Raw genomic sequence first — 26,698 nt, 5'->3', positions numbered from 1 at the left:
GCCTAACTGCAGTGATGCTGCAGCCAGGTCAGCAACCGACCTTTGAGATTATGTCTAACACATCCTGGCTGCAGTGATGCTGCAGCCCCCTCAGCATCCGACCTTTGAGATTATGTCTAACGCAGCCTGGCTGCAGTGATGCTCCGGCCCCCTCAGAAACCGACCTTTGAGATTATGTCTAACGCATCCTGGCTGCAGTGATGCTGCAGCCCCCTCAGCATCCGACCTTTGAGATTATGTCTTACGCAGCCTGGCTGCAGTGATGCTGCAGCCCCCTCAGTAACCGACCTTTGAGATTATGTCTAACGCAGCCTAACTGCAGTGATGCTGCAGGCCCTCAGCATCCGACCTTTGAGATAATATCTTATGCAGCCTGGCTGCAGTGACGCTGCGGCCTCCTCAGCGTCTGACCTTTGAGATTGTCTAATGCAGCCCCCTCAGCATACAATTTTGAGATTATGTCTAACGCAGCCTAACTGCAGTGATGCTGCAGCCCCCTCAGACCTTTGAGATTATGTCTAACACAGCCTGGCTGCAGTGATGCTGCAGCCCCAACAGAGTCTGACCTTTGAGATTATGCCTAACACATCCTGGCTGCAGTGATGCTGCAGCCCCCTCAGCAACCGACCTTTGAGATTATATCTAACGCAGCCTGGCTGCAGTGATGCTGCTCTACTGAAGCTAATGATCCACATTGCTATGGGTCTTAGCATCGCTTGGAAGATAAAATGATTGAAAACAATGATAAAATCTGTTTTACCAATAATCTGACTGTTTAGTTTTATGTTAAATTTTAAAATCACAAATATGGCAAATGATTCCACGGGAAACCTCTGACATGCATCAGTGTTATTTTCTTTCTTTCCCACGTTTTATTATAGAATTCCAAACTTTACTTTTCATCGCAACAGAACTCCTTACAAGATAGAGAAAAGGAACAAAGAGGTAAATAAAGATCACCAGGTTGTGAACAATCCAAACATACATTGTGACCAGAATCTACTATTATAAGGTATCCAAGTTACTAAAAAATAAATAATATCATGGAAATACAACATGTTATCAAAGAAGGCCAAACTTAAGACAAAGAATAAACTCCTATGACATCAGGATGAAGGGACAAACAGAAGAATATGAGCTGCCGTCTGGAAAACTGGGGAACAGTGAGATACCAAAAGTGCGACCCTCTTTAGGAGTGATACGGAATGGGGACTGGGTGAGCAGGAGGAGGAGGATGGAGATAACAAACCCCTTACACCTCTGCAGCAATCAATACCTTAAAACTAAATTAATTGGTTGAGGACAGAACTCAGTTTCTGAGGGACACTGTGTACAATCCCCCAAAAAACTTCATTTATTTTTGTTTAAAGTTGCCTTTAAATATATATGTCACTATCACTTCTCTACATATCCTACTGGTAGCATGCCAAGATACTGCACAATTATTACCACCATATCCACCACATTCCTTTCGTCACCCTTACCCCCCCCTCCCACCCCTCCCTCCACCTCCACAAAATTCTCTAAAACAACACCATTAACACAATTTTCTTTCTAGGATATTAAATTTGAGGGAATTAAATAAATGTCCAAAAAAAATGTCCAAAATCATGAAAATCTTAGGATTGAAACTAAATTAAACCAAAGCAACTTAACAAGATTAAAATGTCTTGAGACATAGCAATTGGGAATCATGCGTTACCTTGCAACAAGTTTCTGACGACTTTTAAAGGATAACAAAGGGATCGCTACCGAACCAACTAAGACTTCCAATCCACAAGTTCACTGGTTTGACCTTTGACCTGCTTTCACCCCCTTACTAGCCGACAATTTCTTGCCTCTTCCAAAATGCTTAGTCTTCAAAAATGAAACACTTTTGTTCTTTTTTTATAGCAATCTTTGAAACATTCTATGATCTCACACAAATCCATTTAAAAAACTCATCAATAATTTCCAACCCACTACTAACCTTTGAAAAATAATATCTCACAGTCTATACAAATCTTTTACATCATCAGTTTGGTAGCTCATGTGAAATAAAAACAGTAAACAAAATAAAGCAAAGCATTCTACTCAAAAATGCTCCCAAACAAAACAACAAAAACAAGGATGAACAAAAATGATGTTTTAGTAAACAAAAAGCTGAAATCATAATCTCCTGCCAAGTAAATATTTGACACAAGCTAAATAGAAAAGATATATTTACAGTACAATTCATTTGTCTCTTAGTAAGAAAACATGGTTCAATCCACAAAAAAAATGTTTCCGTTTCTATCACCAATCTCAGCAACCTGCATCATAAAATGGGTTCCTTTCCAAGAATAATTATTAAACATTTGGTTCGTACTGACATAGTTAGGAGAAAACCCCACCAAAGCCAGGACAAAGTGTGAAAAACATAATTCCAGCTATTGAGTCTGTTCAATCTGTCCTCTGTTGTCAGCTTGGAATTAGTTGGTACCGTAAAAACCTGGACATCTGAAAGACAAAATGAACAGAAATATTAACAACAAAAAAGAGGAAATATTAAAATCAAATTGTTTATCAAACTCATTAACTCTTTGTCCTGGTGGGGTATAGTGGTACAGAAAGTAAGAGATTATTACTGTGTAGCTAGGGAGGTTATCATAACCACAAACATTTGTCACAGTGTGGGGTACAATGGTACAGTCTCGGTGTAGGGTACAATGGTACAGTCTCGGTGTGGGGTATACTGGTACTGTCATGGTGGTGGGGTATTATGGTAGTCTCGTTGTGGGGTAGTTTGGTACAGTCTTATTGTGGGGTATAATAGTACAGTCTCGGTGTGGGGTATAATGGTACAGTCTTAGTGTGGGGTATAATAATACAGTCTCGGTGTGGGGTATAATGGTACAGTCTCGGTGTGGGGTATAATGGTACAGTCTTAGTGTGGGGTATAATGGTACAGTCTCGTTGTGGTGTATAATGGTACAGTCTCGGTGTGGGGTATAATTGAACAGTCTCGGTGTGGGGAAGAATGGTACAGTCTCAGTGTGGGGTAGAATGGTACAGTCTCGGTGTGGGGTATAATGGTACAGTCTTAGTGTGGGGTATAATGGTACAGTCGCAGTGTGGAGTATAAGGGTACAGTCTCGATGTGGGATAAAATGGTACAGTCTGTGTGGGGGAGACTGGTACAGTCTCGTTGTGGGGTAAAATAGTACAGTCTCGGTGTGGGGTATAATGGTACAGTCTTAGTGTGGGGTATAATGGTACAGTCTCGTTGTGGTGTATAATGGTACAGTCTCGGTGTGGGGTATAATTGAACAGTCTCGGTGTGGGGAAGAATGGTACAGTCTCAGTGTGGGGTAGAATGGTACAGTCTCGGTGTGGGGTATAATGGTACAGTCTTAGTGTGGGGTATAATGGTACAGTCGCAGTGTGGGGTATAATGGTACAGTCTTAGTGTGGGGTATTATGGTACAGTCGCAGTGTGGGGTATAAGGGTACAGTCTCGATGTGGGATAAAATGGTACAGTCTGTGTGGGGGAGACTGGTACAGTCTCGGTGTGGGGTATAATGGGACAGTCTCAGTATGGAGTATCATGGTACAGGCTCGGTATGGGGTATAATGGTACAGTCTCGTTGTGGAGTAGAATGGTGTGTATTTGAATGCAGTACAGCATGACGAGTCATTTAAGGTGATGGTTTGATAACTCACCAGGCGAGCTTGACATAGGTATAGATGTAACGGATGAATTTCAGAGAGGCGAAGAAAGATACGGTCCCTAGCATCAGGAAGAATATGTAACAGACTAAGATAGTATAGCCAAAGAACTGTACTGTTTGCAGCGTGCCAGACATGGATGACCTCTTGAAGAAGTAAAAGATTGAGTACAAAAATACAAAGAAACCGGTAGACCTGCAAAAACAAACAAGACATGTCAGCACTTGAAGCCAGTTGTGATTTCCTTGCTATATGATTTGTGCAAAATTAAAAATACTGTAAAGTAACTAATGTATCTGACTAAATGTGAAGCCAGTAAGTTAACATTTTCCAAGGATTATGTGAGAATCAAGTTGAATAAAGACATACTTCTTGTGTTATCATGTTTACAATATTTTCAAACTTTCATTTACATGTTGACCGCATATGAACTTTGACCTCCACCAATTTCAATAGGGTTTTTGCACTCAACAAGTTGAATCTACATACCATGTATGAAGTTCAACAAAGATGTACTCCAGATGTAGTCCAGACCAAAGCTCAATTTGCAAGTTATTATCACTTTTTGGAATAAAAAGTTTCTCTTCTACAAATCTTCCAGAATGTTCCAAACGATTCATTGACATTTATTTCATGAAGAAGACAAGAAGATCACAGAACTCACCCAGCACTGAATATGGACCGCCACCACCAACGATAGTCCTCGTTAGATAGTTGGAAATAACTGAGGGCGACAGAGATACAAGCCGTGACACTGAGTAGGATTCCGTAGACCACAAAGAGGATCCCGTAGAGAGTGTAGTGTTCCCGACCCCACAGCGTGGTGAAGATGTAGTACATCTCAACCGATATGGCACTGTAGGGAGAGGCAAGTCGACGGGCATTCTTAATCAGAACCTGCTCGTGTAATGAAGCCGTCAGGCAGCGTACAATCAATGTATTACAGCACGCAATGTATTACGTCACAACTAAAACTGTTTGTATATCAGCATAACTGGCCATAATATCTACTGGCATAACATATGCTGAACAGGGAATACCCAAACATGAAACATATTGTGTATTGTTGCTTCAGTATTAAAATGTTTTATATCCTACAACAGATGTTTAATGCCTCACAACAGATGTTGGATACCTCACAACCGATATGTCATACCTCACCACAACAGATAATTCATATCTCACAAGAGATAATTCATACCTCACAAGAGATATTTAATTCCTCACAAGAGATATGTGATACCTCACATGAGATATGTCATACCTCACAGTAGATCTTTCATACCTCACAACAGATAATCATACCTCACAGCAGTTGTTTGATACCTCACAATATATGTTTTATACCTCAAAACTGATGTTTAATGACCAATAAAACATTGGTTTGAAACTTAATAACAACACCACACCTATGACATCTACACACCATACCCAAACACTTCTACTCCATACACTGACACACAGAGTAATTTGACACCTACCCACATATAACTGGGGGGGAGGTCTCAAAACCCAACTCCACCCAAATGCCAGGCTCAAAACATTAACCCTACCCATTGGTGAGGAACAACAACCAGAACAGATTCTGTCACTACTGCTTCAGAAAGTAGAGATCCATACTTTCACACCTGTATGGGGGGTGGGGGGGAAAGCCTCAGATGATGCAGTGTAGGGTGGAGAACATACCTAAAGGGTAGGAACCCTCCGATGATGCAGTGCATGGTGGCAGAGCGGTACCACGGGACAGGTGGGATCTCTCGACAGATGTTCTTGGTGCGGCAAGGAGCATCGAAGTTACCAGCTGTGTTCTTGCCGATTATACCACCGATGATGGTCAGTGGGTACCCAACTGAGAATTGAAGAAAAAATGAATGTTTCATATGCAATATACATGGTGTTATTAACTAAATGTTATATGAAGAATATTTGTTTGTGCCCTCTGTTTTTTCTTTTCCCTTTCTTAAAGCAGCATTTTGCGTCCTTTTCTATGACTTTTCTCAACCTCACTGACTCCCCCATGCCATAAAGACATACATAACTAGCTTATCTATTTAAATCTTACTTCAAATGGTGGCATAAAAGTCGAAAAAATTTGCAACTTTCAACTTTGTTTTTCTCCAAAGATATTTTCCGTTGGGATCCCAATAAACCTCGCCCATAATATGAATATTTAAACACTACGAACGTCATTGACCAATACGTAATATAACACCATGCTTGATTTGTGTACAGTCTATATAGCAGTTGTACCAGGGAGTTCCATAACAACTCCCTGGTTGTACCAACGCAAAGTCTTGAATCTATTTTTAGCAACGGCTCATAACCTGCATCTCTGATTGGTTGAATTCAAACTAGTGGGTTTGGGGGAACTGTATGCGGTTAATTTTAAGTGTGGACTTTGTCGTGGACACTTTTCTCATTATCTGCAAATATCCTGTATTACTCGCCTATAACGTTGTTGGCAGGGAAAAACTTAGCTAATATCTTAGTTTGCTGTTTTGTGATTGATATGTAAAAAACTTGATGGACATGTCAAAAAAGTAGAAAACGGCGACCAAACGCAAAATGCTGCTTTAAGATATGAGAGGAGGCAGAAGTTGTTACCCTCATTTTCTGACTACGATAATCGTCAGAAAACTGGAAACTGGTCTGGGGGGTGAACAAGTAATTATCGTATTCTCCATGAAATGTGAAATCACAAAAATCATTTGCAGAATTCATCAATCTGAATAAAATTGAAGAAACATTAAAAAGTTTGTATTTCCTCAGGGGAAGAAGCTGTCAAGATGGTTTATGGTTTTATGTTCTTAAACAACATTCCACTGGTCAGATGGAAACATCTGCAAGATAGCAAAATAAGGATACGTAATATAATCTCAGAAATCCGACCAGTTGCTTTCACCTCGACAGACTGGAGCGAGCTTCCCTCCTTTGTTACTCACCTAGTATCCAAACCAGCATAAGCAGGAGGATTGTGGTAAATGGGAGGGCCTGGGTGGACCCCTGGTACCAGGCCACAGAGTTGACAAAACTCCAGACCACAAAGAAAGGCACTGTAACAGTGAGAAAAACAAATCAAACTTTAATACCACACAATTTTCACCAATTTTTTAAATTTTATGTGGCAATAATTTCCACATTTTGCAATAAACAAGGGATTTGCGAAAAAAATTAATCTCTTCTTTTGTGGGTTATTACATTGCGTTTCATTTTTTTTCCCCTTTGATTCTAGAGTCCCTCCCCGCATGGTAACCTGTAACCCCATGGTGACCGTTGTAAGTTGTTTTGGGATTGCCAATTGGGAAGGTCACGCTAGGATTGAAAATCAGGCCTTCTAACTATCGCATATGTCCTTAACACAGGTAGGTTACTTGAGGCCCACTGTTGCCTCTTATTGGCCCATCCATCTCAAGGGGTAAGGGGTTTATTTAAATGGCCAAGAGTTACTGCAGTGGCTGACGTATATCTGCTTATGACTCACCTGAAAACATGCAAGACGTTAGGACTATATTCCAGACCCACTTCTCACCTCCGAGTTGCTTGTAAAAGTTACTTGAAACATAACCAGCGATGCCTGAGAACATTGATAACGAAACATTTAGGATGGTCAACGTTTGATCTTAAGCTAACTGTTGACATGGAATGCAGAGTAAATTTTTACACAAGTCTTGTATCAGACATGTAGACTAAACATTGGAGAAGCTTGGTGACGGTACCAACTCAATACTGAAATCTTTATTCCAACTGACCGAGGCTAACACAGACTTGCCAGCCATACTAGGAAAAAAGAAACGGGTGATAGGTGAACTCACCAGACCAAACCATTAAATTGACTATGTATTCAACACTCTGGACAATGTCATGGTTCAACTCATAGCACTGTTGTTGACTATCTCTTTACCCTTAAAGGTGATACAGTTGAAAGGTTCACTTAGCTGCAAGCCATCAGTGATGTATAGAGAGGTGCAGGATGGGGTGGGGGAGGGTGAAATGAGTTTCAGCATAGTCACAGAAAGTAAAGGAACAGATGAGAACAGCACTACCTCAAGCAATGGGTGATACAAAGAGAGAGGGGGAGGGGTGGGAAAATGAGTTTCAGCATAGTCACAGGAATTTAGGGAATAGATGAAGACAGCACTACATCAAGCATGGGTGATACATAGAGAGAGGGAGGGGAAGGGAGGGGGAGGGGAGGGGAGAAATGAGTTTTAGCATAGTCACAGGAAGTAAGGGAATAGATGAGAACAGCACTTCCTCATGCCATGGGTGATATATAGAGAGAGGGCAGGGGGAGGGGGATGGACGAGGTTTGGGATACTTACAGGACGTAAGGGCATAGATGAGGACAGCTGCTGAATTCATGGAGCCATGTCGATGAACGTTGAACATTCCTGTCATAGCCATCAGTAGAATAGCTGTAGCCAGAGCTAAAAACTGACTTCCAACTCCTAAACAAAAAATCAGGACAAAGATCAATTCAAACATGTTTCATTCCTTAACTATCCCTTTCACCTTAAATGTTTGTCATACCACTTAAAGTGAAATACAAAATCTGAATGCTGTGTCTGGAACCATGGCTCCTCAAAAGGGTCTGCAAAGGGTATACCTTAAAGATATATACTCCTTGAAGAATGGAGGGTTCAGTCAAGTCACAATGGCTTAATTTTCATACCAAGATATCTCAAGGTAGCAACAAGACACTGAGATGGGCTGTTTTTAACCTGTAGTATATTATTTTCTTGAAGAGTAATGTTACATAACTGTTTTGCCATGCTAACCAAAACCTTGATGATCGAAGTAAATAAAATTCAAGCAAGAATTAACATGACTGCTGGGTTGGGGGGGGGGGGGTTCCAGACAACACCAAATGCATTAATATTCCATACATCTTATAGTCCAGCACAGGTGTTAGCAAGATCCACATCTTGGGGTAGTGATAGAATACATGGTACAGCTATCATGGTAAAGTGATCATAGTTAACCATGTAAAACAAAACCATCAACTATCATCTGCAAAACAATCTCCATAATAACAATTCTAATCAGCTCCAACAATACCAAGCATTTATTTTTTCCTTTTCTCCTATACAATATAGATTTTGATTCTCAATAAAGTATAATAAATCATATTGTGTATGGCTCCTCCACCTTCTCCTCCTCATCTTATCCCCCTCTTCCCCCCACCATGCAATACTAGTCCCCCTTCTTCCCTTCCACTAGCTCACCTTGCTGAAAATGGTTTTATGTGACTTGCTTCTTTCCCCTCCCCCCCCAGTCCCTAACTCATACCCCTTAATTTCCCTTCTTTTACTTAATATTGCTTTATTTGGGTTTGTTTCCTCCCCCTTTCATCTCCCTCTTCCCTTCTTTCCCTTCCCTTACCTAATATTGCTGAGAGAAGGCTTTTATGTGACTTGCTTCTTTCCCCTCCTCCCCCCACCTCCCTAACTCATCCCCCTTACGTTCTCTTCTATTACCTAATATTGCTTTATTTGGGAATGGTTTCTTTTTCTCCCCCTTCTATCTCTCTCTTCCCTTCTTTCCCTTCCCTTACCTAATATTGCTGAGAGAAGGCTTTTATGTGACTTGCTTCTTTCCCCTCCTCCCCCCACCTCCCTAACTCATCCCCCTTACGTTCTCTTCTATTACCTAATATTGCTTTATTTGGGAATGGTTTCTTTTTCTCCCCTTTCATCTCTCTCTTCCCTTCTTTCCCTTCCCTTACCTAATATTGCTGAGAGAAGGCTTTTATGTGACTTGCTTCTTTCCCCTCCTCCCCCCACCTCCCTAACTCATACCCCTTAATTTCCCTTCTTTTACTTAATATTGCTTTATTTGGGTTTGTTTCCTCCCCCTTCTATCTCTCTCTTCCCTTCTTTCCCTTCCCTTACCTAATATTGCTGAGAGAAGGCTTTTATGTGACTTGCTTCTTTCCCCTCCCCCACCCCCCCCACTTGCACCTCCCTAACTCATCCTCCTTACTTACCCTTCTTTTACCTTATATTGCTTTTATTTGGGAATGGGTTCTTTTTCTCCCCCTTTTATCTCCCTCTCCCCTTCTTTACCTTCCCTTACCTAATATTGCTGAGAGAAGGCTTTTATGCTGTGGGACTCGAAAGACGTCTGTGTTAATAATTTTCCATCCATTCTCCTCGGCGTCCAAGTCCTCTGTATCTTCTTCGTAAGGATTGTAACGGGCAAAGTCATTCTTCAAGACCCGCATCTGGAAATATGGAATGTAAATCACGGTTAGCAATTAGTTAGATACTGCAGCCATCGCAGATACAGCTGTAATGTGTGAGCTCTTGAAGACCCAGACTCTCCATGTGCCCACTACGAACCCGCTACCCTCACAGATAAGCCTCCACCCTGCCCCAGATTTTTAACGGATCATATATGGGGGGGGGACTGGGACATTGAGATGGGTGTAAGGGAGAAATTAACAGAAGATTTAGGGATTCCTGTTACGAAAAAAAGAACCGGAAAACGAAAATGTTAAGTGGTTCCGATGTCTAAATATATTTAGTGTGGTAAGCCATACATGTTCATATTCAAAAACTTGTGCACACCAAAATGAAGAGGATTACAGTATCTATTGACTAATGTGGCAACATATAAAGAAAGGTACCAAGAAATCTATTGAGTGACATAGTATAATAAAATTGTTTGCCTAAATGGTCCCGAAATATTCGGCCCAAACAACCTGACTCAAAAATATATTTGCCCCCAAAATTTAACCCAAATGTGGGCCCACAAATTCGTACCCAAAGAATGTGTCTCAAAATGCATTTGAGGTGGAAATAAAATTGGGGCCCACCTGATCTAAGAATGCGCCTAGAAATTTTTAAGGGCTCAGATGGTCTAAAATCTTCAGACCTATTATACATGTACCAGCTACTACCTAACAACTGTAGTTTCCAAGTTTGAATACAATTCGATTTATGGTTGTGGAGTGATTGCAATTTTATATGAAAAACTGTTGTTGCAAAGAACAAGTACTTACTATGTAGTTACATCACCATACCAAGAAACAACTAAATTGGACATACGGTTCGAGCGTTATTGACCTTTAAAACAAATTCTGTCAAGCCCCGCCCACTAATTAATATTCATGATAGCCCCACCACAAACAACTGGAATCATAAACACCTTAATCTACCACTGATCTTCCACTTGCAAGCAGAGAGTAAAATTTCAAAATTTAAGAATCATAAGAAAACAAAGATTAATCAGAGTGACTAACTTACCAAAATTATTAAGACAAATCCAATGAGAAGGAACACAAGGACCATGGAATTGATAACTGAAAGCCAATGAACCTATATTAAAACAGATAAAGCAATTAAAGATATTAGACTGTCTTTGTGTACTTATAAAATGAAAGTAAGTAGATTCTGATAGAGTTTGTACCGGCAATGTTGGTTTACATGCTCAAGTAGTCTGATATGTTAAAAGGATCTGTACTGTGCTATAGAGAAATTTAGAATGCACCCAATGTATGTCTGCTGAAGGATACAGAGGACTTTAAGCTGGGTAAACAAACAAAGCTGAATAATGTTATCTACTCTTGGTAGAGTGGACTGAAGCAAGACCAGACTTTATCTCTGTTCAAAAGAAAGAAGTATCAAAGAGCCATCTTTTATCTAATGGTGGTCCATTTCATATGTCTAGGGTTCATGGTGGCACGAGCAGATATTTTATCTACAACCCAGGATCATTTCAAGCATCTAGGGTTCATGGGGGTAAGTGCAGATCCTAAAATTACAACACAGGTTTACTCATACGTCTAGGGTTGGTGGGGTCACGAGCAGATCTTTTATCTACAACACAGGTTCATTTCATATGTCTAGGGTTCATGGAGGTGAGATTAGATCTTTTATCTACAACACAGGTCCATTTCATACGTCTAGGGTTGGTGGGGGGAGACCAGATATTTTATCTACAATGCAGGTTCATTTCACATGTCTAGGGTTCATGTGGGTGAGAGCAGATCTTTTATATACACAGCAGGTTTATTCATATGTCTAGGATTCATGTGGGTGGGAGCAAATCTCATATCTATAACACAGGTACATTTCATGGGTCTAGAGTTCATGGGGGTGAGAGTAGATCTTTTAACTACAACATAGGTTCATTTCATGCATCTAGGGTTCATGGGGGTGAAAGTAGATCTTTTATCTACAACACAGGTTCATTTCATATGCCTAGGGTTCATGGGGTGAGAGCAGATATTTTATCTACAATGCAGTTTTACTTTATGCGTTTAGGGTTCATGGGGATGAGAGCAGGTTCATTCCATACCTCCAGTGTATGTGGGAAGAACAGTGGATCTTTTATCAATCTCATTGCACGGTGGGCATAATCCACGTCGGTCTCCTTCCATGTGACGTTGTAGGTGAACTGCACCTGTAACCCTGACTCGCTGTCCGACAGCAGCAAGCCCTCTCTGTTGTGCACAGAAATGTTAGCGTAGATAATCTGAAAGGATTTGAGAAAAATTGAACATGGTACGTTATCGGGTTTTCATCACAAGGTTTTCCCAAAATAACTCGTTTTGGGAGGAAGGTAAGGGGAGAAATGCGGAGACGAGGAGAAGGTCGGGATGGTAGAGGTACGGTGAATTTTCTGCATCTTTTTAAGAGACTGTCGACTAATATTGACCACAGTTTTGTCTAATGATGTGGTTAAACATCAGACACCATCATTTCCACAGAATTAAGCACCCAAATTTTGAGAGAAAAGTAGCTTTGAGAGGAAATTAACTTTAAGAGGTATTTAAGAGGTATTGAAGAGGTATTTAAGAGGTACCTGATCTCCGTGGTATTCCAAATAGAAATGATGATGGGTCCAAAGCCTCACTTGATGCTCGTGCGGGAAGAAACTCTTCTCTTGGAAAAGACCAACGAACCCTCGTAACGGAATGTCATCTAAAAATGAGTTTGAAAAAGAAAGGGAAAAAAGAAGGGTTTGGGGAGGGTAAAATAGACTATTCCAAGACTCTTAAAAAATCTGCACCCTTTACTTGTAAAACCACTAACTTACAATCAATATTAAATATCAGAATAAAAGCATTCCTTTTATTTTCAGCAATTTTTTAATTGGTCTTTAACTAGCTGCTTCTTTTTCACGTTGTATTACATATCATGAGGACTATTCACGGAGAATGTTTCCTGACTTACCCACAACAAACTCAAAATAGTAAAGATCTTCGATGGCTTCCTTCAAGTGACTTAGCTCCTTGGAGGTCAGCTTAAAAGTGCAGAGGTGTTTGTCCTCCTTGGTACTTTCTGCAGAAGAGCAAGAATGTTAACCATCAGATACATGGATTCATTGAGGAAAAGATGACATCAGGGAATATCTTCATGCACAGTGGACGGGGGTGGGGGGGAGGGAGACTCGTGAGATAGGAAGAGGAAAGTGAGGTGGAAACTGAAGATGAAGATGATTTAGATCCTTGAGAGAAGGCTCTGATTTTGCTTTTACCAAAGGAAGGAATTTTTTTCGATAGAATTTACTACTCTGAATGTGTGCTCCAGACACTTTATGTGGTAAAATGAGAAAGAGGGCAGTAGACCAGAATGTGCAGGGCACTGAGCCAGTCCTACAGAGCGATACTGTGCTAGACGGTGGCCAAGTGTTCTAGGCACAGTTGAGATGATGTGAGGAGACAGGTAAGCAAGGAGTGAAGTAAATTCGTACGTTCAGACCAGACTATACACGACCAGAGATGCCAACCTCTTGAAACAAAAAAACAGACTGAATATCCTAAAATATCAGATTTTGGAGAGAAAAATCAGATTTTCACGAAAACTCAACACTACCACTGGCCCGTTGGCCCTGGGCCAGTAAAATGTCAGAAAAATGTTTTACTGGTAAGACTGGCAAGTAAAATGTTTGCTTTTTCATTAACATTTAATGAGAAAATTGTAAAGCTGCGGATTCCGCCTATTTCCCGCCCATGTAGGCTCGTTGTTCAACGTGTTTGTTGGGGTTTGGGGGGGGGGTTACTTGTACATGTTTCTATGCGATTCCGCTTCCTTTTACAAAGATGAAAAATCGTATTTTCAAGGGGCAATATCGTATTATCGTATTTCACTTATTTTATCGTACTAAATACGATAAAATCGTACTGGTTGGCATCTCTGCACGACCCTCCGAACGCACAATGAGGTCATTTAAACCCTGTCGTCAGATCAGAATGATGTATCAAACTGTTGTAGTTTTACAGTACGCTCTGCTGCCCTTCCAACATGGACTTTAGTACCATTGTTAATTTACGAGCCAAACAGCTTCAAAAGACGATTCTGCTAACCGACTAAAAAAGATATGAGGAAACAATTGAAATATTTAGTGACATACTGTCGATTATACTTTACCTTTAAATTTGATATCGTACATAGATTCTGCCATTCTGTCACCGTCCAGAATCTCGCCCAGGGTTAAACTTTTTGTTTCAACCTATAACGAGAGAAAGCAGAACGTAGATGATTACAAAAAAAACATGGAGTTTGGATCGGTTTAATACCCATAAAGAAATGTGATTAGAGAAACACATGGAGATCCCATAGACTCATGGAGATAATAACAACATGACCTACTTTACCTACTCTAAATTTGACAAGATCTGGTCTCTTAGCAACAAACACCATTCTGCCAGCTGGGTAACCAAGAACCTATACACACATTTTACCAGTGATAGTCCAAATATTAGTCATATTTACGAATGCCTTCAAAACACATAACGTACTTTGTAAGCTCAAACCGTTCCCTGTAATAAATTGTTATAGTAGATCTTAAATGATGTTTTTAGCTGTACAGTATGTTTATAAATGCTCTGTGTTAGTTAGTGAACAAGCCCCAAGCCATGAAAAATTCTCGTACATAATGCACATAAAGATAGCAACCGTTTTACATAGTTAATTCGCATTGAGATTGGACATTGATAAATAATTAGTTTACATCTTAAACTTGCTTCAAGTTGCCATGGTACTGCTGTCATCATTCTGTGAAATGTTTCTAACGATAGTCTCGCTAATATTGGCGTTTGACTCTCCCACCAGTCACTCGCCAAAATGTCTAGCGTAGTGCATTTTTTATTCGCCAAATCATAATTTTTATAATTTTAGGTTTACAGTCTTGTTCAGGGCCAAGGCCCTCTCACACCACTTTACAACTTAACCCTGGTCATTGGTAACTTTTCACACCTACACACCAAAGTGTGCACAATTCAAACAATCTCTCCTGGGGCACCACAGTGCACCACAACCATGTGTCCCCCGAGGGACTTCCCATAGGGTGCAGCCACAAACCGACGCACGCAACTATATTTACAAGTCACCTCGCAAGTCCCCATTTATACACCTGGGTAAGAGAGGCAATGGAGATAAAGGGCCTTGCCCAAGGACACAACGCAACGATCTGGCCGGGACTCGAACCTGTAATCCTTAGATCACAGGTCCACTGCCTTGACCACTTGACCACTACGCCCTCACTTACCGTGTCTGGTCTGCAGACGGGCAGTTGATAATAATGGTATGTCTCGTGAGGGTTGTAGTACGGTCCAACTTTGTTGACATAAATGTGTACCTGTAGAATTCAAGCAGGAAGTAAAAAATTATTCAGTCAGATTTATTACAGAAACTTATGTCCAATAATAATGAAACGATTTTTCAACAGTTAGCCAACCATTGTGACCACAATTGTGGTTTATCAAGACAGTATACTAAAGAGTAAATAAGGATAATAGAATGGATAAAAAACAATGGTTTTAAATCTAAAAGCCTTCATATTAGGCCATCAGCTGAAGGTCGAAATTCGCTTGTTTCGTTCCAGCAACTGCGGGTCTAAAATTTCTCTACAGCATTGAATACATAAATTAATTAAGATTAATGATCCAAAAGTTCTCCATGTACTTTCCTGCAGTTTTTTTGCAATTCCGCTCGAAAGATCAAACTATATTTTTTATTGCGAATGTTAAGAAACTTGCCGTTTTACGTTCAAAAGTTGTGCGCCAGTGAGATATCTGTACCATGTGATATGAATTGTCCAATGAGCCATGAGTTCTGTGTGCAATCTTTGTAGAAAACAACAAACATGGCGGCTACCACGGGCGCTAGTCAGTCTCCGACACACGGAAATCTACAGTGCTCAGTGCACATTGAATCTGTAAAATTTGAAGCATTCAAGGCATTGACGAATAAACGATGGACTAAAGTTACTTCCTGCGCTAAAGATTGGCTTAATCTCAGCGGCGGAGACAGTGATATCGCCGTACTACTGATTACTCCATGGCCTACTACGATCAAGCGTGTGTTCAACAGCATAGTATGATGGGGTTCCACTATAAGTGTTACAGGCGGTTCATTGATAGCAAGCACATTGCTGCAAGAAAACGGACAGTTCCAGAGGAGACCCCATATGATTTTAAACGAAGAATTGACGGAAAAGATCGAGGAAACCAAGCAGAAGCTCTGGTGTATTGCCTGTTCAATTTATTATATGTGGGAAAAGAAACAATACATTACTAGGCGTTGCAAACGGGACAAGCTGCAGCAGGCAGAGACTTTCGATGGAGGTAAGCCTAAGCATACTACACGACTCTACTTGTACTTCTGTGGCATAGTTGAAGTGTTAAGAGAAGTTGCATAATGCAAGATCAGTAGCTCTTAAGGGATATAATCCAAGTCAAAGGGCACAGTGTTGGACCTGAACATAATATAATTAGTGGCATGGTCATCTGATTTGTTTTGTTATATGGTGGTAGGAACGGAAATTTGTTTCAAATTCTCCATCTGGGCACTAGCCTAAGTGTTAAATACAGGCTTCATAGTTTTCTTACTGTGGCCCTTTATTTGAATGATAGAGATATTATATTAGTTAGAAAAATAAGTGTAACAAAAGTGCAATAAGGTTAGGTTTGCAAGGTCTTATGGTCAGCCTGTCTAGCTTTACCAAAATGAACAAGTATCTGTCTCCTTTATTATTAGTAACAGATATAATCTACCATTGTATAATTTAAACCATAACATTAAGAGATAATGTACTGTACTGTCAAAAAAAAAGCCTGTTTTAATTCTTTTTGCATGACACTGGTTTGCAAAATTTGAATGTGTCTTTGTTTGTCCATAGAAGATGAGCAGATCACATGGTATATAAATAAAATTGTCTTAGTTCTTATTTGTTCAAACTTACATTTTGATCAACAGAAAATGCAAAACAATTTGCTTTTTTTATTTCATTTTATAAAGGTATTGCTTCGACAAGCAGCAGAGCGGAAAAAAGATGAGCCCAGATTTTATGAATATTAGAGGAAAAGACCGTGTTGCCATTGAAGTGAGGTACCACTCTCTATGTTGAAGAAACTAGATACAATTCTTGACAAGGAAGACATACAGATCTTGAAAGGTAAAGTACTCTCTCTCCAATGTGTGGTTCATTGAGTGTTCAGGGGTGGATCTAGGAATTTTTGGAATATGGGGGTCCTCCCCCAAGGAAAATTAAAAAATTCTCTAAACGCTTTGAGATGCAATATCAGGTTAATCTTTCCATTGAAATAATTAAAGTAATTTGCAACATATTTCTAGCTGAATTGTAATTATATTGGTACCCCATCATAAAATGTGAGACTCAAAAATATCGAATTTCATGGTACAAGGTGTTCTGTTCATCTCCTCCTCAGAGCAGAGTTTACCACCAACAAAAGATGCTCTGATCCAGCATGTTAAGCGCTGCACCAACCAGGCTGCTATTCACAGTAGGGCATTGCAGCAAAGGATTGATGCACTCTCACCAGAGGAACATGGATGGAAACTTGAAAATGATGACCTTATAATCACTTGGATGACAAAGCCACCTGACCCAGATGTTTTGCTTCAGTGTGTCAGCAGTAGCTGTAGAGTCGGCAAATGTCTTAAAGGAAGATGTTCCTGAATGAATGCACAACTACCGTGTACAGACCTATGTAAATATAGAAATTGCAGCAACTTCCAAGAAGATGTTGAGATTGTTGATGCAGGGGAAGATGATTTGGAGGATGAACTGTGATGGTGTTAAATCTTGATATCTTAGTCTGAAATTTTAATCAAGTTTGAAGTTTGTGAAGAGGGTTAACTTTTTCAAAGTCATGTTGTCATTATTTTGTTCCCCAGAGTTTAAAGGAACCAGAAAACATGATCTTATTCATTCATTTTAGCTATTAGTAGTTTTACGAAGATTACCCTACCTACCAGACACCTTTGATAAATATCCACATTTTCTTCAAATCACACTTTTTTTGAGAGGGGAGGGGAGGGGGGAGGAGGGTGTTATGGGCATGCTTTACCTCTTGCATATTCACAACTACATTTACTGATGACGATGACGCAAATAACGCGTCCTGAAACCAGTCAAAGGTTTATATACTGTTGTTGGGGAACCATCGCCCCTGACCCTGTTCCAATATCACGGTTCTTTATTGTTTGCCGTAACATTTCGTTACCTGTTTTATTCATATTGTTAATATGTTCTGTGCATCTGTTCAAGTTTTGACTGAAGGATATTCAAGTCTTTAGTGACTTTTATTTCATCTAATTATCTTCACCTCTACTACAGAATAGACTTTCCCTTTTCCATACCATATCTGACTTCCATGCAGTGAATTGAAGTGGATACTGTTAAGACTAGTACAACTGTCCTTGGATGAACTTTTAATCACTTATTAATTCCGCGCCGCGCCTTTTGATGAAGAACCTGTATCTTGAATCATCGCAAAGGCCCAGCTCTACTACACCATTGAGTGTATCGACCCAGTCTTAATAGATACATTATTTCTTTCTATCTGGGGCTTAAGTTAACTGTCTTTGTTATTCACTTATTTGTACCATTCACCTTTATTATTCATATTATTTGTAGAATATACAACTATTATTATTCAAAATACCATTCGAAACCTTGTCGATCTTTTCTTTTATACGTTAACTCCCTTGGAAACTCTTTTTGCAGGAATACGAATTATAAACATGTTGTTTCAGTAACAAGTAGAAAGTACCTAGTTTTGCAGAAGACTGTAGAAAGAGTACTAAGGTAACGGATATATACCGACTATAACTTTATTTCACATCTACGATATGCCATGACGTCTTAGTGTGCCAACTTATATATTGATTTATACAAAAGAAATAGCTCACTGGTCTTGGGGCATTGGTACATCTCATTGTAACTAGGGATTTAGCTACATGTAAAGTAGAGGGGGAGGGGGTCGCATTTGTAAAACAGTTTGGATGGGGAGTGTAACAATTATGGAGAGGAACTTTTCATTATATGTGTATATTTACGCATACATGCACAGACGAAATGCATTCATAACATAGGGGGAAAATCTAAAAATATTTGATTTATTACAAAGCATTATATCTGAGTTTATTAAAAGTGGTACATTTTTATAATTAAAACCCTTAAGTTATAATGTGCAAAAATTGTATTTCATATTTCAAAGTTGAAAATGTGATTTTTTACCATTTTGGCGGAAATGGAGGGGGGGGGGGCACAACTTGTAATGCCTGAAAACAACCCTCACTGACCCTTAGACCAGAATCCCCTTCCACCATTCTTGTAACCCTGACCCAACTATTTTACAAAAAAAATATATCAGTCGTAATTTAACATATAAGAAAAGAGTGGTATGTATGCACCACTGTACCAAATCTAACGTTAGCACATGTGTTCCTAATACATAGCATCGTAGCACGTAATGTCTACATAACATACCCAATTTCAAGGGTTTCTTACAAAAATACTGCAGGAAATTTTTTGGAGAACTTTTGATATAATGTTTGTGATGCATTAAACTACCCAAAAATGCATTAAAAGTCTAGACCCGTTGTTGCTGGAACGAAACTGATTTTACAGCCACATTTTGAGCTTCAGCTGATGGCCTATATTAAGCTTCCATGGATTCAGAGAAAAATATTGTACTATGTATGTACTGTTATAATACAGAGCAATGGATACATCTATGTACACAACAGTATGTGAACATCAAATACACCACTGTATACAGGTACACAGACCACAAACAGGTCTCAAGTTACAGACTTAAACATTAATATAACACAGGTCTGTTGCATTTCATAATTCATACTGTAGTTAATGAAGTTAGCTGTGCACTTTCCTGCAGATTTTATTCACTTTATTATCGTTTTATAATTCATAACCCAGACATGAATGTATTTGGACTTCTGGGTTGTTAAAATACAGTATTTTCTGTTTGATACAGAAATTGTTAACCCCCTATACAATGGTCCATGTGTCTTGAGGTTGGATAGTACCATTATGTTGATAGGGGTAACATAAACTGGTTTTGAATAAAACGAAAAAATGGATATATATTTTTAATGAAAATAAATGCTTGCAAGGCAGATGACATATCAGGAACACACATATTTTTTATCGTATTCTGAAATGAAGTCCTCATTCGACTACTAAAAAAATGTATATTACAGGCCAACCTTACGCATTACGAGTAGAACCCCTGTGACATATACAGTATCTAACACCTTACAGGTAGGACTCTTGCAATGTCACCTGTAAATTTATCTGGTCACACATCCAGAGTCTATGCATGCCAAGTTCTTCAATACCACCCTTTTAACCTTTTCAGGAAATATTTCATTCTGTAGTTTTGATTTGTCTTTAGGGCCATGCAAACTCTAAATTCTTCTTAATTGAGAACTAGTCATTTCAAAGCATCCACTATTTATAAGCAGATTGAGTATAATAACAACAAAGGGGGTAAAAAACAGATGTACTGTATTGAGAGCAAACGACAATATAAATCAAACTGTCCATGTTGGAAAGAGTACTGTATACCTAGATTCATTATTTGTACAGTGTTTTCCAGTGGATACTGAAGAAACCATGCCAAACCAGCATACAGTACATTACACACTGTTATCAGTCTGTTTTGTTAATCAGTTTGTCTTTTAGACATATTTTCAGCTTGCCCAACTTACTGTACCATACAGTGTAACTAATTGCTGTGGAGGAACATTCAACCACCCCCCACCATACCACACTCCATTAGGCATTGAAATTCAGAAATAGATGTGTATGTCCAATGTTGTCCTTCATTGTTACTACAGTTCCCTATTAACACTGTACTATACAGTTTGTGCAGAGTTTGTAAACTAATGAATTAGTCATTAGAATTCTGAGCAACACTAGTCTGTTTGACTTTCTAATACCTACAGTACACTCTCACAAGGAATACCCTATTGTCTCAGTTCCATTGTGGAAACCGTGTCAGCATGGGAGTTCAATACAAATATCCAGAACAATAGGCCAGCCGTGCGGTGTTGAGTGTAAAATTCCCTATGTACAATACAGTACACTTACAAGTTATCTTGTCAAAAGAATTTCCTTCTACACTCTATGCAAGCGTCCTCAATGTCTTTTTTTTTTTTATTTCATTTTGGTTTCCTGCTAATTTGTTTCTTAAAAGTAACTATAATCATAACCACAACCAGAAAGACACCGGGTTTAGTGATTCCTTGCCAAAGTTTTCTATGAGAATATTCAATGTAAAGTGCAAACAAGGTTCTTAAATACTTCATAGTTCATACTTAGGTGAAACTTTCATACCAAGTATGAAGTGCAACAACGTTTTATCCTTTTAAAGTTATCGTTATAACAACGTGTTCTGAGTTAAAATATTAGGAGTTCTTATACTCAATAACGTGGATCCAAATCAAGAGTTTGAAAATACATCCAAGCTTTACTTTCGGTGTTGACGTCGTGCTTGCAAAGTGTTCAGACTTGGGCCTTCCGTATACCTCGACCGACCTTCGACCTCCACTTATTTTGACAGGGTCATTGCGATAAATAATAATATGGATCTACTGTGCATATCAAGTTTAAAGTTCATCCAAGCTTCAATTTGTGAGTTTTCTGGGGTTTTCTGACTTTGATGTATGTTCAACTCAAATTAAGACCTTAACTTACTGTATTTTAATTCTTTCTAGTTTAGTTGTTGAACACACCTAGATGGTAGAGCGTCATGTATAGGAAATGTACAGTTACTGTGTCTGATTTATTCTGTGTACAACAGTAATTATTTTAATGCAATTGCAGGTCTTCCATATTTCCATAACTGTATAAGAAGATAACTTCAGGCTTTTGGCAGTGGGCATTTGACCATCATATTTAGAAGGACTTCCTGCAATGCCAAACCTATCTTGAAGAGAACAATATTTAACACTGTTAATTGAAAAGCTTTCTAGTCACTTCGCCTAACAACCATTTTGCCCAACTGCCATTTCGCCCAACCAGCCTGGTCATTTCGCCCAACCAGCCTGGTCATTTCGCCCAACCAGCCTGGTCATTTCACCCAACCAGCCTGGTCATTTCGCCCAACCGGCCTGGTCATTTCGCCCAACCGGCCTGGTCATTTCGCCCAACCAGCATGGTCATTTCGCCCAACCGTGTTGGTCATTTCGCCCAACCTTATTTTTACTTATATCCAGTCAGAATAATATTACTTGTTCTATTCCACTAGTTCAATTTGGTTTATTTTATTGGAAGTTATATTATTATACAAACAAAGGGGAATTGGTGTGGAATAATATAACCGTTTCTATTTAGCTAGTTCAATTTTTTTTAACCACGACTTCAAGTTCCCTTAATACTCGGTTCGTATCCCGTAACGTTAAAAATTCCTGAACATTTCCTTACTAAAGTTATACAAAGTAAAGGACTTCAGTTTCCTTAATATTCGAACGTTTGCTATCAAATCTAACCCCTAACACACTGATCCATCCTAGGTTCATATCCTGTAACGTTAACAACTCCCGAAAGTTTCCTTCTGAAGTACAGTACAGTATCCTATTTAATCAAGGTTGGGCGAAATGACCAGGCTGGTTGGGCGAAATGACCAGGCTGGTTGGGCGAAATGACCAGGCTGGTTGGGCGAAATGACCAGGCTGGTTGGGCGAAATGGCAGTTGGGCGAAATGGTTGTTGGGCGAAGTGATCTGCTTCCATTGAAAACAGTCTTGCCGCCCCTAACTTGAGATATGGTTGATTGAATTTGACCTAATAAACTGTAACTGGCTTAACCAGGAAGTTGGATTACAATAGGGGGAGGGTCTGGTAAAAGCTCTCCAAAAGCTTCAACTGATTCTGTGCCTTTGAAAAAAGGAAATACAATCAACTGTTCATTTTCAAAGAATAATACTTCTTTTAAGCTATCTGACAAACCATGAAAGATGAGGTTTCATCAAGTTAATTTTGCCAAAAACAGTTTCACTAATTAAAAGAAAGTAATGATCAAAAGTATCAAAACATTTATCTGCTGAAGACTGATTTCATTCATGTATTCTGTTACACTGAGCCTCTTGATTTAAACAAGCCAATGAGAAAATGAACTCTTATTAATGCATATTCAGTAGTGCTCAACTAAGCTCTCCTTACTCGTAGAACAGCTGATTGTCGATGCGACTAGCAGACTAGTGACAACAGTACTTATAAGTGTACAAAACCTACTGTAGCCTATGGTCCCACATAATACTACACTTGGTATGTTGTAACAAGTTACCAGATCACATTCGGACATGCTATAAACTTTCGACTTTCAAATGTCTTCTTAAGACCCATTTTTTCACTTGTTCTTTTGTAAATTAATTTACTTTCTTTGTAAAGCGCTTTGAGCAGTAACTTTTGTTTACTGATTTGGCACTATATAAGTCTCATTTATTATATTATTATTATTATTAAGTACAGGTCATGAGGCAGTTACTTATTGCATGACGCTATTAGCTAACATGAATGCGGGAGGAGGGCTTATGGAGTAACAACTTTATGTCAGGTGGCTTCCAATTCAACATTATAACTCAAATTTGGAATCTCAAACTTAAAACCTTGAGTAGTATGCATGTGTTACACCGGTGACTGTCCCTTTTTAGTGTTGCATATTCATTACTGAACTCACATCTACAGTACTGTAGGTGTGGTCTAGCTCTTATAATGATAAACATTTAAAAAAAAATCTTTCAGAATTTTACTGTTTTTTTCACTGTTTCCGTTGGTTATAACAACTATCACTGTCATTTTCAGTCATTAAGTGACATATAGTATTTCATCCATGAACAACATCAGTGGTATATTGAAACGTAAAGGAAAAGATACCATCACACATTATCTACAGTAATATTTGTTCTCTTTTCAGTATGCACGTAATCACTTTCACTTAGGCTAGTATAATCTTTTCGTTGATTTATCTTTGAAACCTGATCAATACATTTGGGATGTTTGCTTAGCTGTCAAAGTTCTCTGCATTTATAGTAGCATTTCACCAAACTGCATATTTTTTTGGTAGAAATATTCTTTTCCTCTGTGCATGCATGTATCTTTGTAAGACAAAATGCTATGAGGATGAGTGCTCAGCAAACACATCCATCCCCAGAATATCATTGTAAGTCGCTGGTCTCACTCAGGCTCCAAACAGCCAAAAGTATATTAAGAGTATATCATTGAGAGCATTGTGGTCAAGTGGTTAAGGCAGTGGACTTTTGATTTAAGGATTGCTGGAGTGTTTGCCAGATAATTACGTTGTGTCCATGGGCAAGTCACTTTATCTCCGTTGCCTCTCTTCACCCAGGTGGGTGTTTAAATAGGGACCTGAGAGATAAACTGTCAGTTGGGCGCTGTTTAGCTAATGCCATGTAGAGGGATTTGTCTCTATGTTTGACAGGTTATCGTTGACCAGGGTAATATTGTTATGCACCTTGAGCACAGTTATCCGTGGATATGTCTGCGATTTATAAATCCTCAATATTATTATTATTATTATTAGTATTAGTATTATTTTTATTATTATTATTAAACAGTGTTCTCAGTTTTTCTAAGTAAACAGATACTTTTCAGCTTTTTTGATATGAAATCAACTTCAGCCACTAGAAGATGCATTGAAACATTAGCACTGTTCCTCAAAACATGTAAGACGGTCCTCAAAACTTCCAGCCCTCCTTTAAACATGCTGTTTACTGTATGTTTAACATAAAGGGGTTAACCACAATACCATGTCCCCAGATTTCCTAGAAGAAATATGGTCACTTTATCTTAACTCAGCCATTAAATCAGATCTAAAACTTACAGTAAGTGGCGGTGAGAAATCTTTGCAAACATTTAGAACCAAAGCAAAACCATCATGTTAAGCTTGAATAGTTGAATAATGTAACCTGCACAAAGACTCAACGTCAACATTAAGAGCGACTTGTTTCTACAGTATCAATTTATGTCCTGCCACACTTGTTTTTTTCCCACCCCCACCCCACAAAATAGATGGACCCCCACGTTGTCCACCAGGTGGTTTTCTACTTCCTGCCTATTTTGTTATAAATTGCAAGTGTTTATTCCATCAATAGTTGATAGTTTAGGAAGTTTGAGTAATTGTTTAGATTTCTTTTTTACCTTCAAAAAGAATATAAATAAAATTCTCAACAAATGTGGCAGAATGGCATTTCAGTTAATGTTATGAGAGAAAAAACGTTTTAATCCCAAGGACGCAAGCCCCCACAAAGTTTGCGTACCGTAATAAAAAATGATTTAGCCAATCAAATCACAGGAATTTTGGTAAAGCATCATTATTTATTTTTTACAATATAATTATGCTCACTTTTCTGAGTTCCATCCCGCTCCATTGTGGGGGCGCTACTTTCATCTTTGATCACTTGTGTTTCCACGACAATGCAAGTTACCACTATTTCTTTAAATCAAAGTTTTTTAGTCAAAGAAATTTATTTCCTTACTTGCAGATCGATACTTTTCATAGCAGTGGTATAACAACATCAATATAACTATTATCACATTGCAAAATGCTATGCAACATCAGCAATATTCATAAACAAAACTGCAGCACTTTATAAGAGAACAAGTTCAAGATCAACCAAGAAGACCACTCCACAAAGTCACTGAATGGCATTGCTAATCGGATTAGTTTTATCAGGCACAAACTGTGAAATTTTGCAAGACTCCTTACACTGTTTAGCTTTGCTATACAGTAGCTTAGTCAATTAAAGCTCTCCTTTTTATATCTTGGATTATCTTCAAAAAGTTGACAGTTTCATTGAGTTTATGTAGATAATTCATTTTGGTAAGCTCAGGTTCCTTCATGTACACTCCTGTTATGTTCCTAAAATGCAGTACTCACACTTAAAGATATGTTCAGTGTTTCCTTCCTCATTACAAAAGTCACATTTCAGGTTATTACATTGTTCTTATAGGCCTAATTAGCTTTGACATTTATCATGTTGGGTCGTACAATAGTTTGGCAGTTGTAAACTGCCTCTTCAGCTTCCAGTTCTGTCAAATAGCTTTGTTGTATAAAGTTGTTATCTGTTAGGAATCTATGTTTGGTACCAGTTTCCTCTTGATCCAGGTTCTTTAGTTCAATTACAATTTGATATTTGACTTCTCTCTTCTGCATGTATGCATCTAGGCCTAGGGCCTAAAATTACTAAGCTATAGTATGTGCAAATAATACAGCCTAGCAGTTTCTTAAACAGGAAATTGGAATCATTGCCTATTACCGTATTTGTAACAAAATTCTGATCCTTCAGAACTGCCTTACTGAATTTCAGCCTCCTCTCAAACAGACTAGAGTGACTTAATAACATTGAAATTGTATAACAACCCATCGTACACCATTCAACGGGTAGGCAAGGCAGTGACTTACTTGCACTTCACTGTAACTTGTTAGCCTAGCCTACCTACCGTAGGCTTATGTTAGTCCCTATTTTCCCAAATCCTTAAATTTATAGATAATTTCAACGGTGTCTATAAGTAACTGGACATTCATTATATTAAACTATGTGCTAAACATTACCTGATCGCCATCCTTGAAATGATTGTCTGCGGCAAAACACTGAATTATGTACAGAAGTGCCACGAAAAGTATCGTCGTGGACGTCGCCATTTTTACGTTGCTGTACAGTTGGTGTTTACGTACTGACCTTTGACATCACTGAAACTTCATAACTGC

At 38.8% G+C, this 26,698-nt stretch overlaps 1 protein-coding gene and 1 long non-coding RNA gene across 3 annotated transcripts; one reads left to right on the top strand and one right to left on the bottom strand.

Annotated features, from left to right (window-relative positions):
• Positions 1 to 952: 952 nt before the first annotated feature.
• LOC139984397 (transmembrane 9 superfamily member 1-like) lies at positions 953 to 26,698 on the bottom strand. The gene is made up of 15 exons (XM_071998315.1): positions 26,543 to 26,698; positions 15,185 to 15,274; positions 14,065 to 14,146; positions 12,868 to 12,975; positions 12,497 to 12,615; positions 11,990 to 12,166; positions 10,936 to 11,007; positions 9,764 to 9,911; positions 8,011 to 8,136; positions 7,170 to 7,262; positions 6,631 to 6,741; positions 5,375 to 5,537; positions 4,353 to 4,544; positions 3,683 to 3,883; positions 953 to 2,478 (listed from the first exon to the last, which is right to left on the bottom strand). Coding segments are annotated over exons 1-15 (1,773 nt in total). The 5' UTR covers positions 26,633 to 26,698; the 3' UTR covers positions 953 to 2,477.
• Positions 15,870 to 19,000, top strand: LOC139985040 (uncharacterized). 2 transcript variants are annotated; one of them, XR_011799263.1, is made up of 3 exons: positions 15,870 to 16,262; positions 16,936 to 17,092; positions 17,372 to 19,000. It is a non-coding gene; the product is annotated as an uncharacterized lncRNA (long non-coding RNA). The 2 variants fall into 2 exon arrangements; XR_011799262.1 differs by having other exon boundaries at positions 15,871 to 16,262; positions 17,367 to 19,000.

The sequence above is a fragment of the Apostichopus japonicus genome, chromosome 17, assembly GCF_037975245.1.
Source record: "Apostichopus japonicus isolate 1M-3 chromosome 17, ASM3797524v1, whole genome shotgun sequence".
NCBI lineage: Eukaryota > Metazoa > Echinodermata > Holothuroidea > Aspidochirotida > Stichopodidae > Apostichopus > Apostichopus japonicus.
This window is presented reverse-complemented; position numbering and strand designations above follow the sequence as displayed.

Bases quoted from the DNA above. Each gene is read 5' to 3' on its own strand.
- LOC139984397 (XM_071998315.1), bottom strand. From the start codon at position 26,632: ATGGCGACGTCCACGACGATACTTTTCGTGGCACTTCTGTACATAATT. The intron at 15,275-26,542 runs GTAATGTTTAGC...TGAATTCTACAG, and splicing joins ATTTCAAGGATGGCGATCAG to GTACACATTTATGTCAACAA. The intron at 8,137-9,763 runs GTAAGGGAAGGT...TTTTTTGTTTAG, and splicing joins CCTTCTCTCAGCAATATTAG to GAGTTGGAAGTCAGTTTTTA.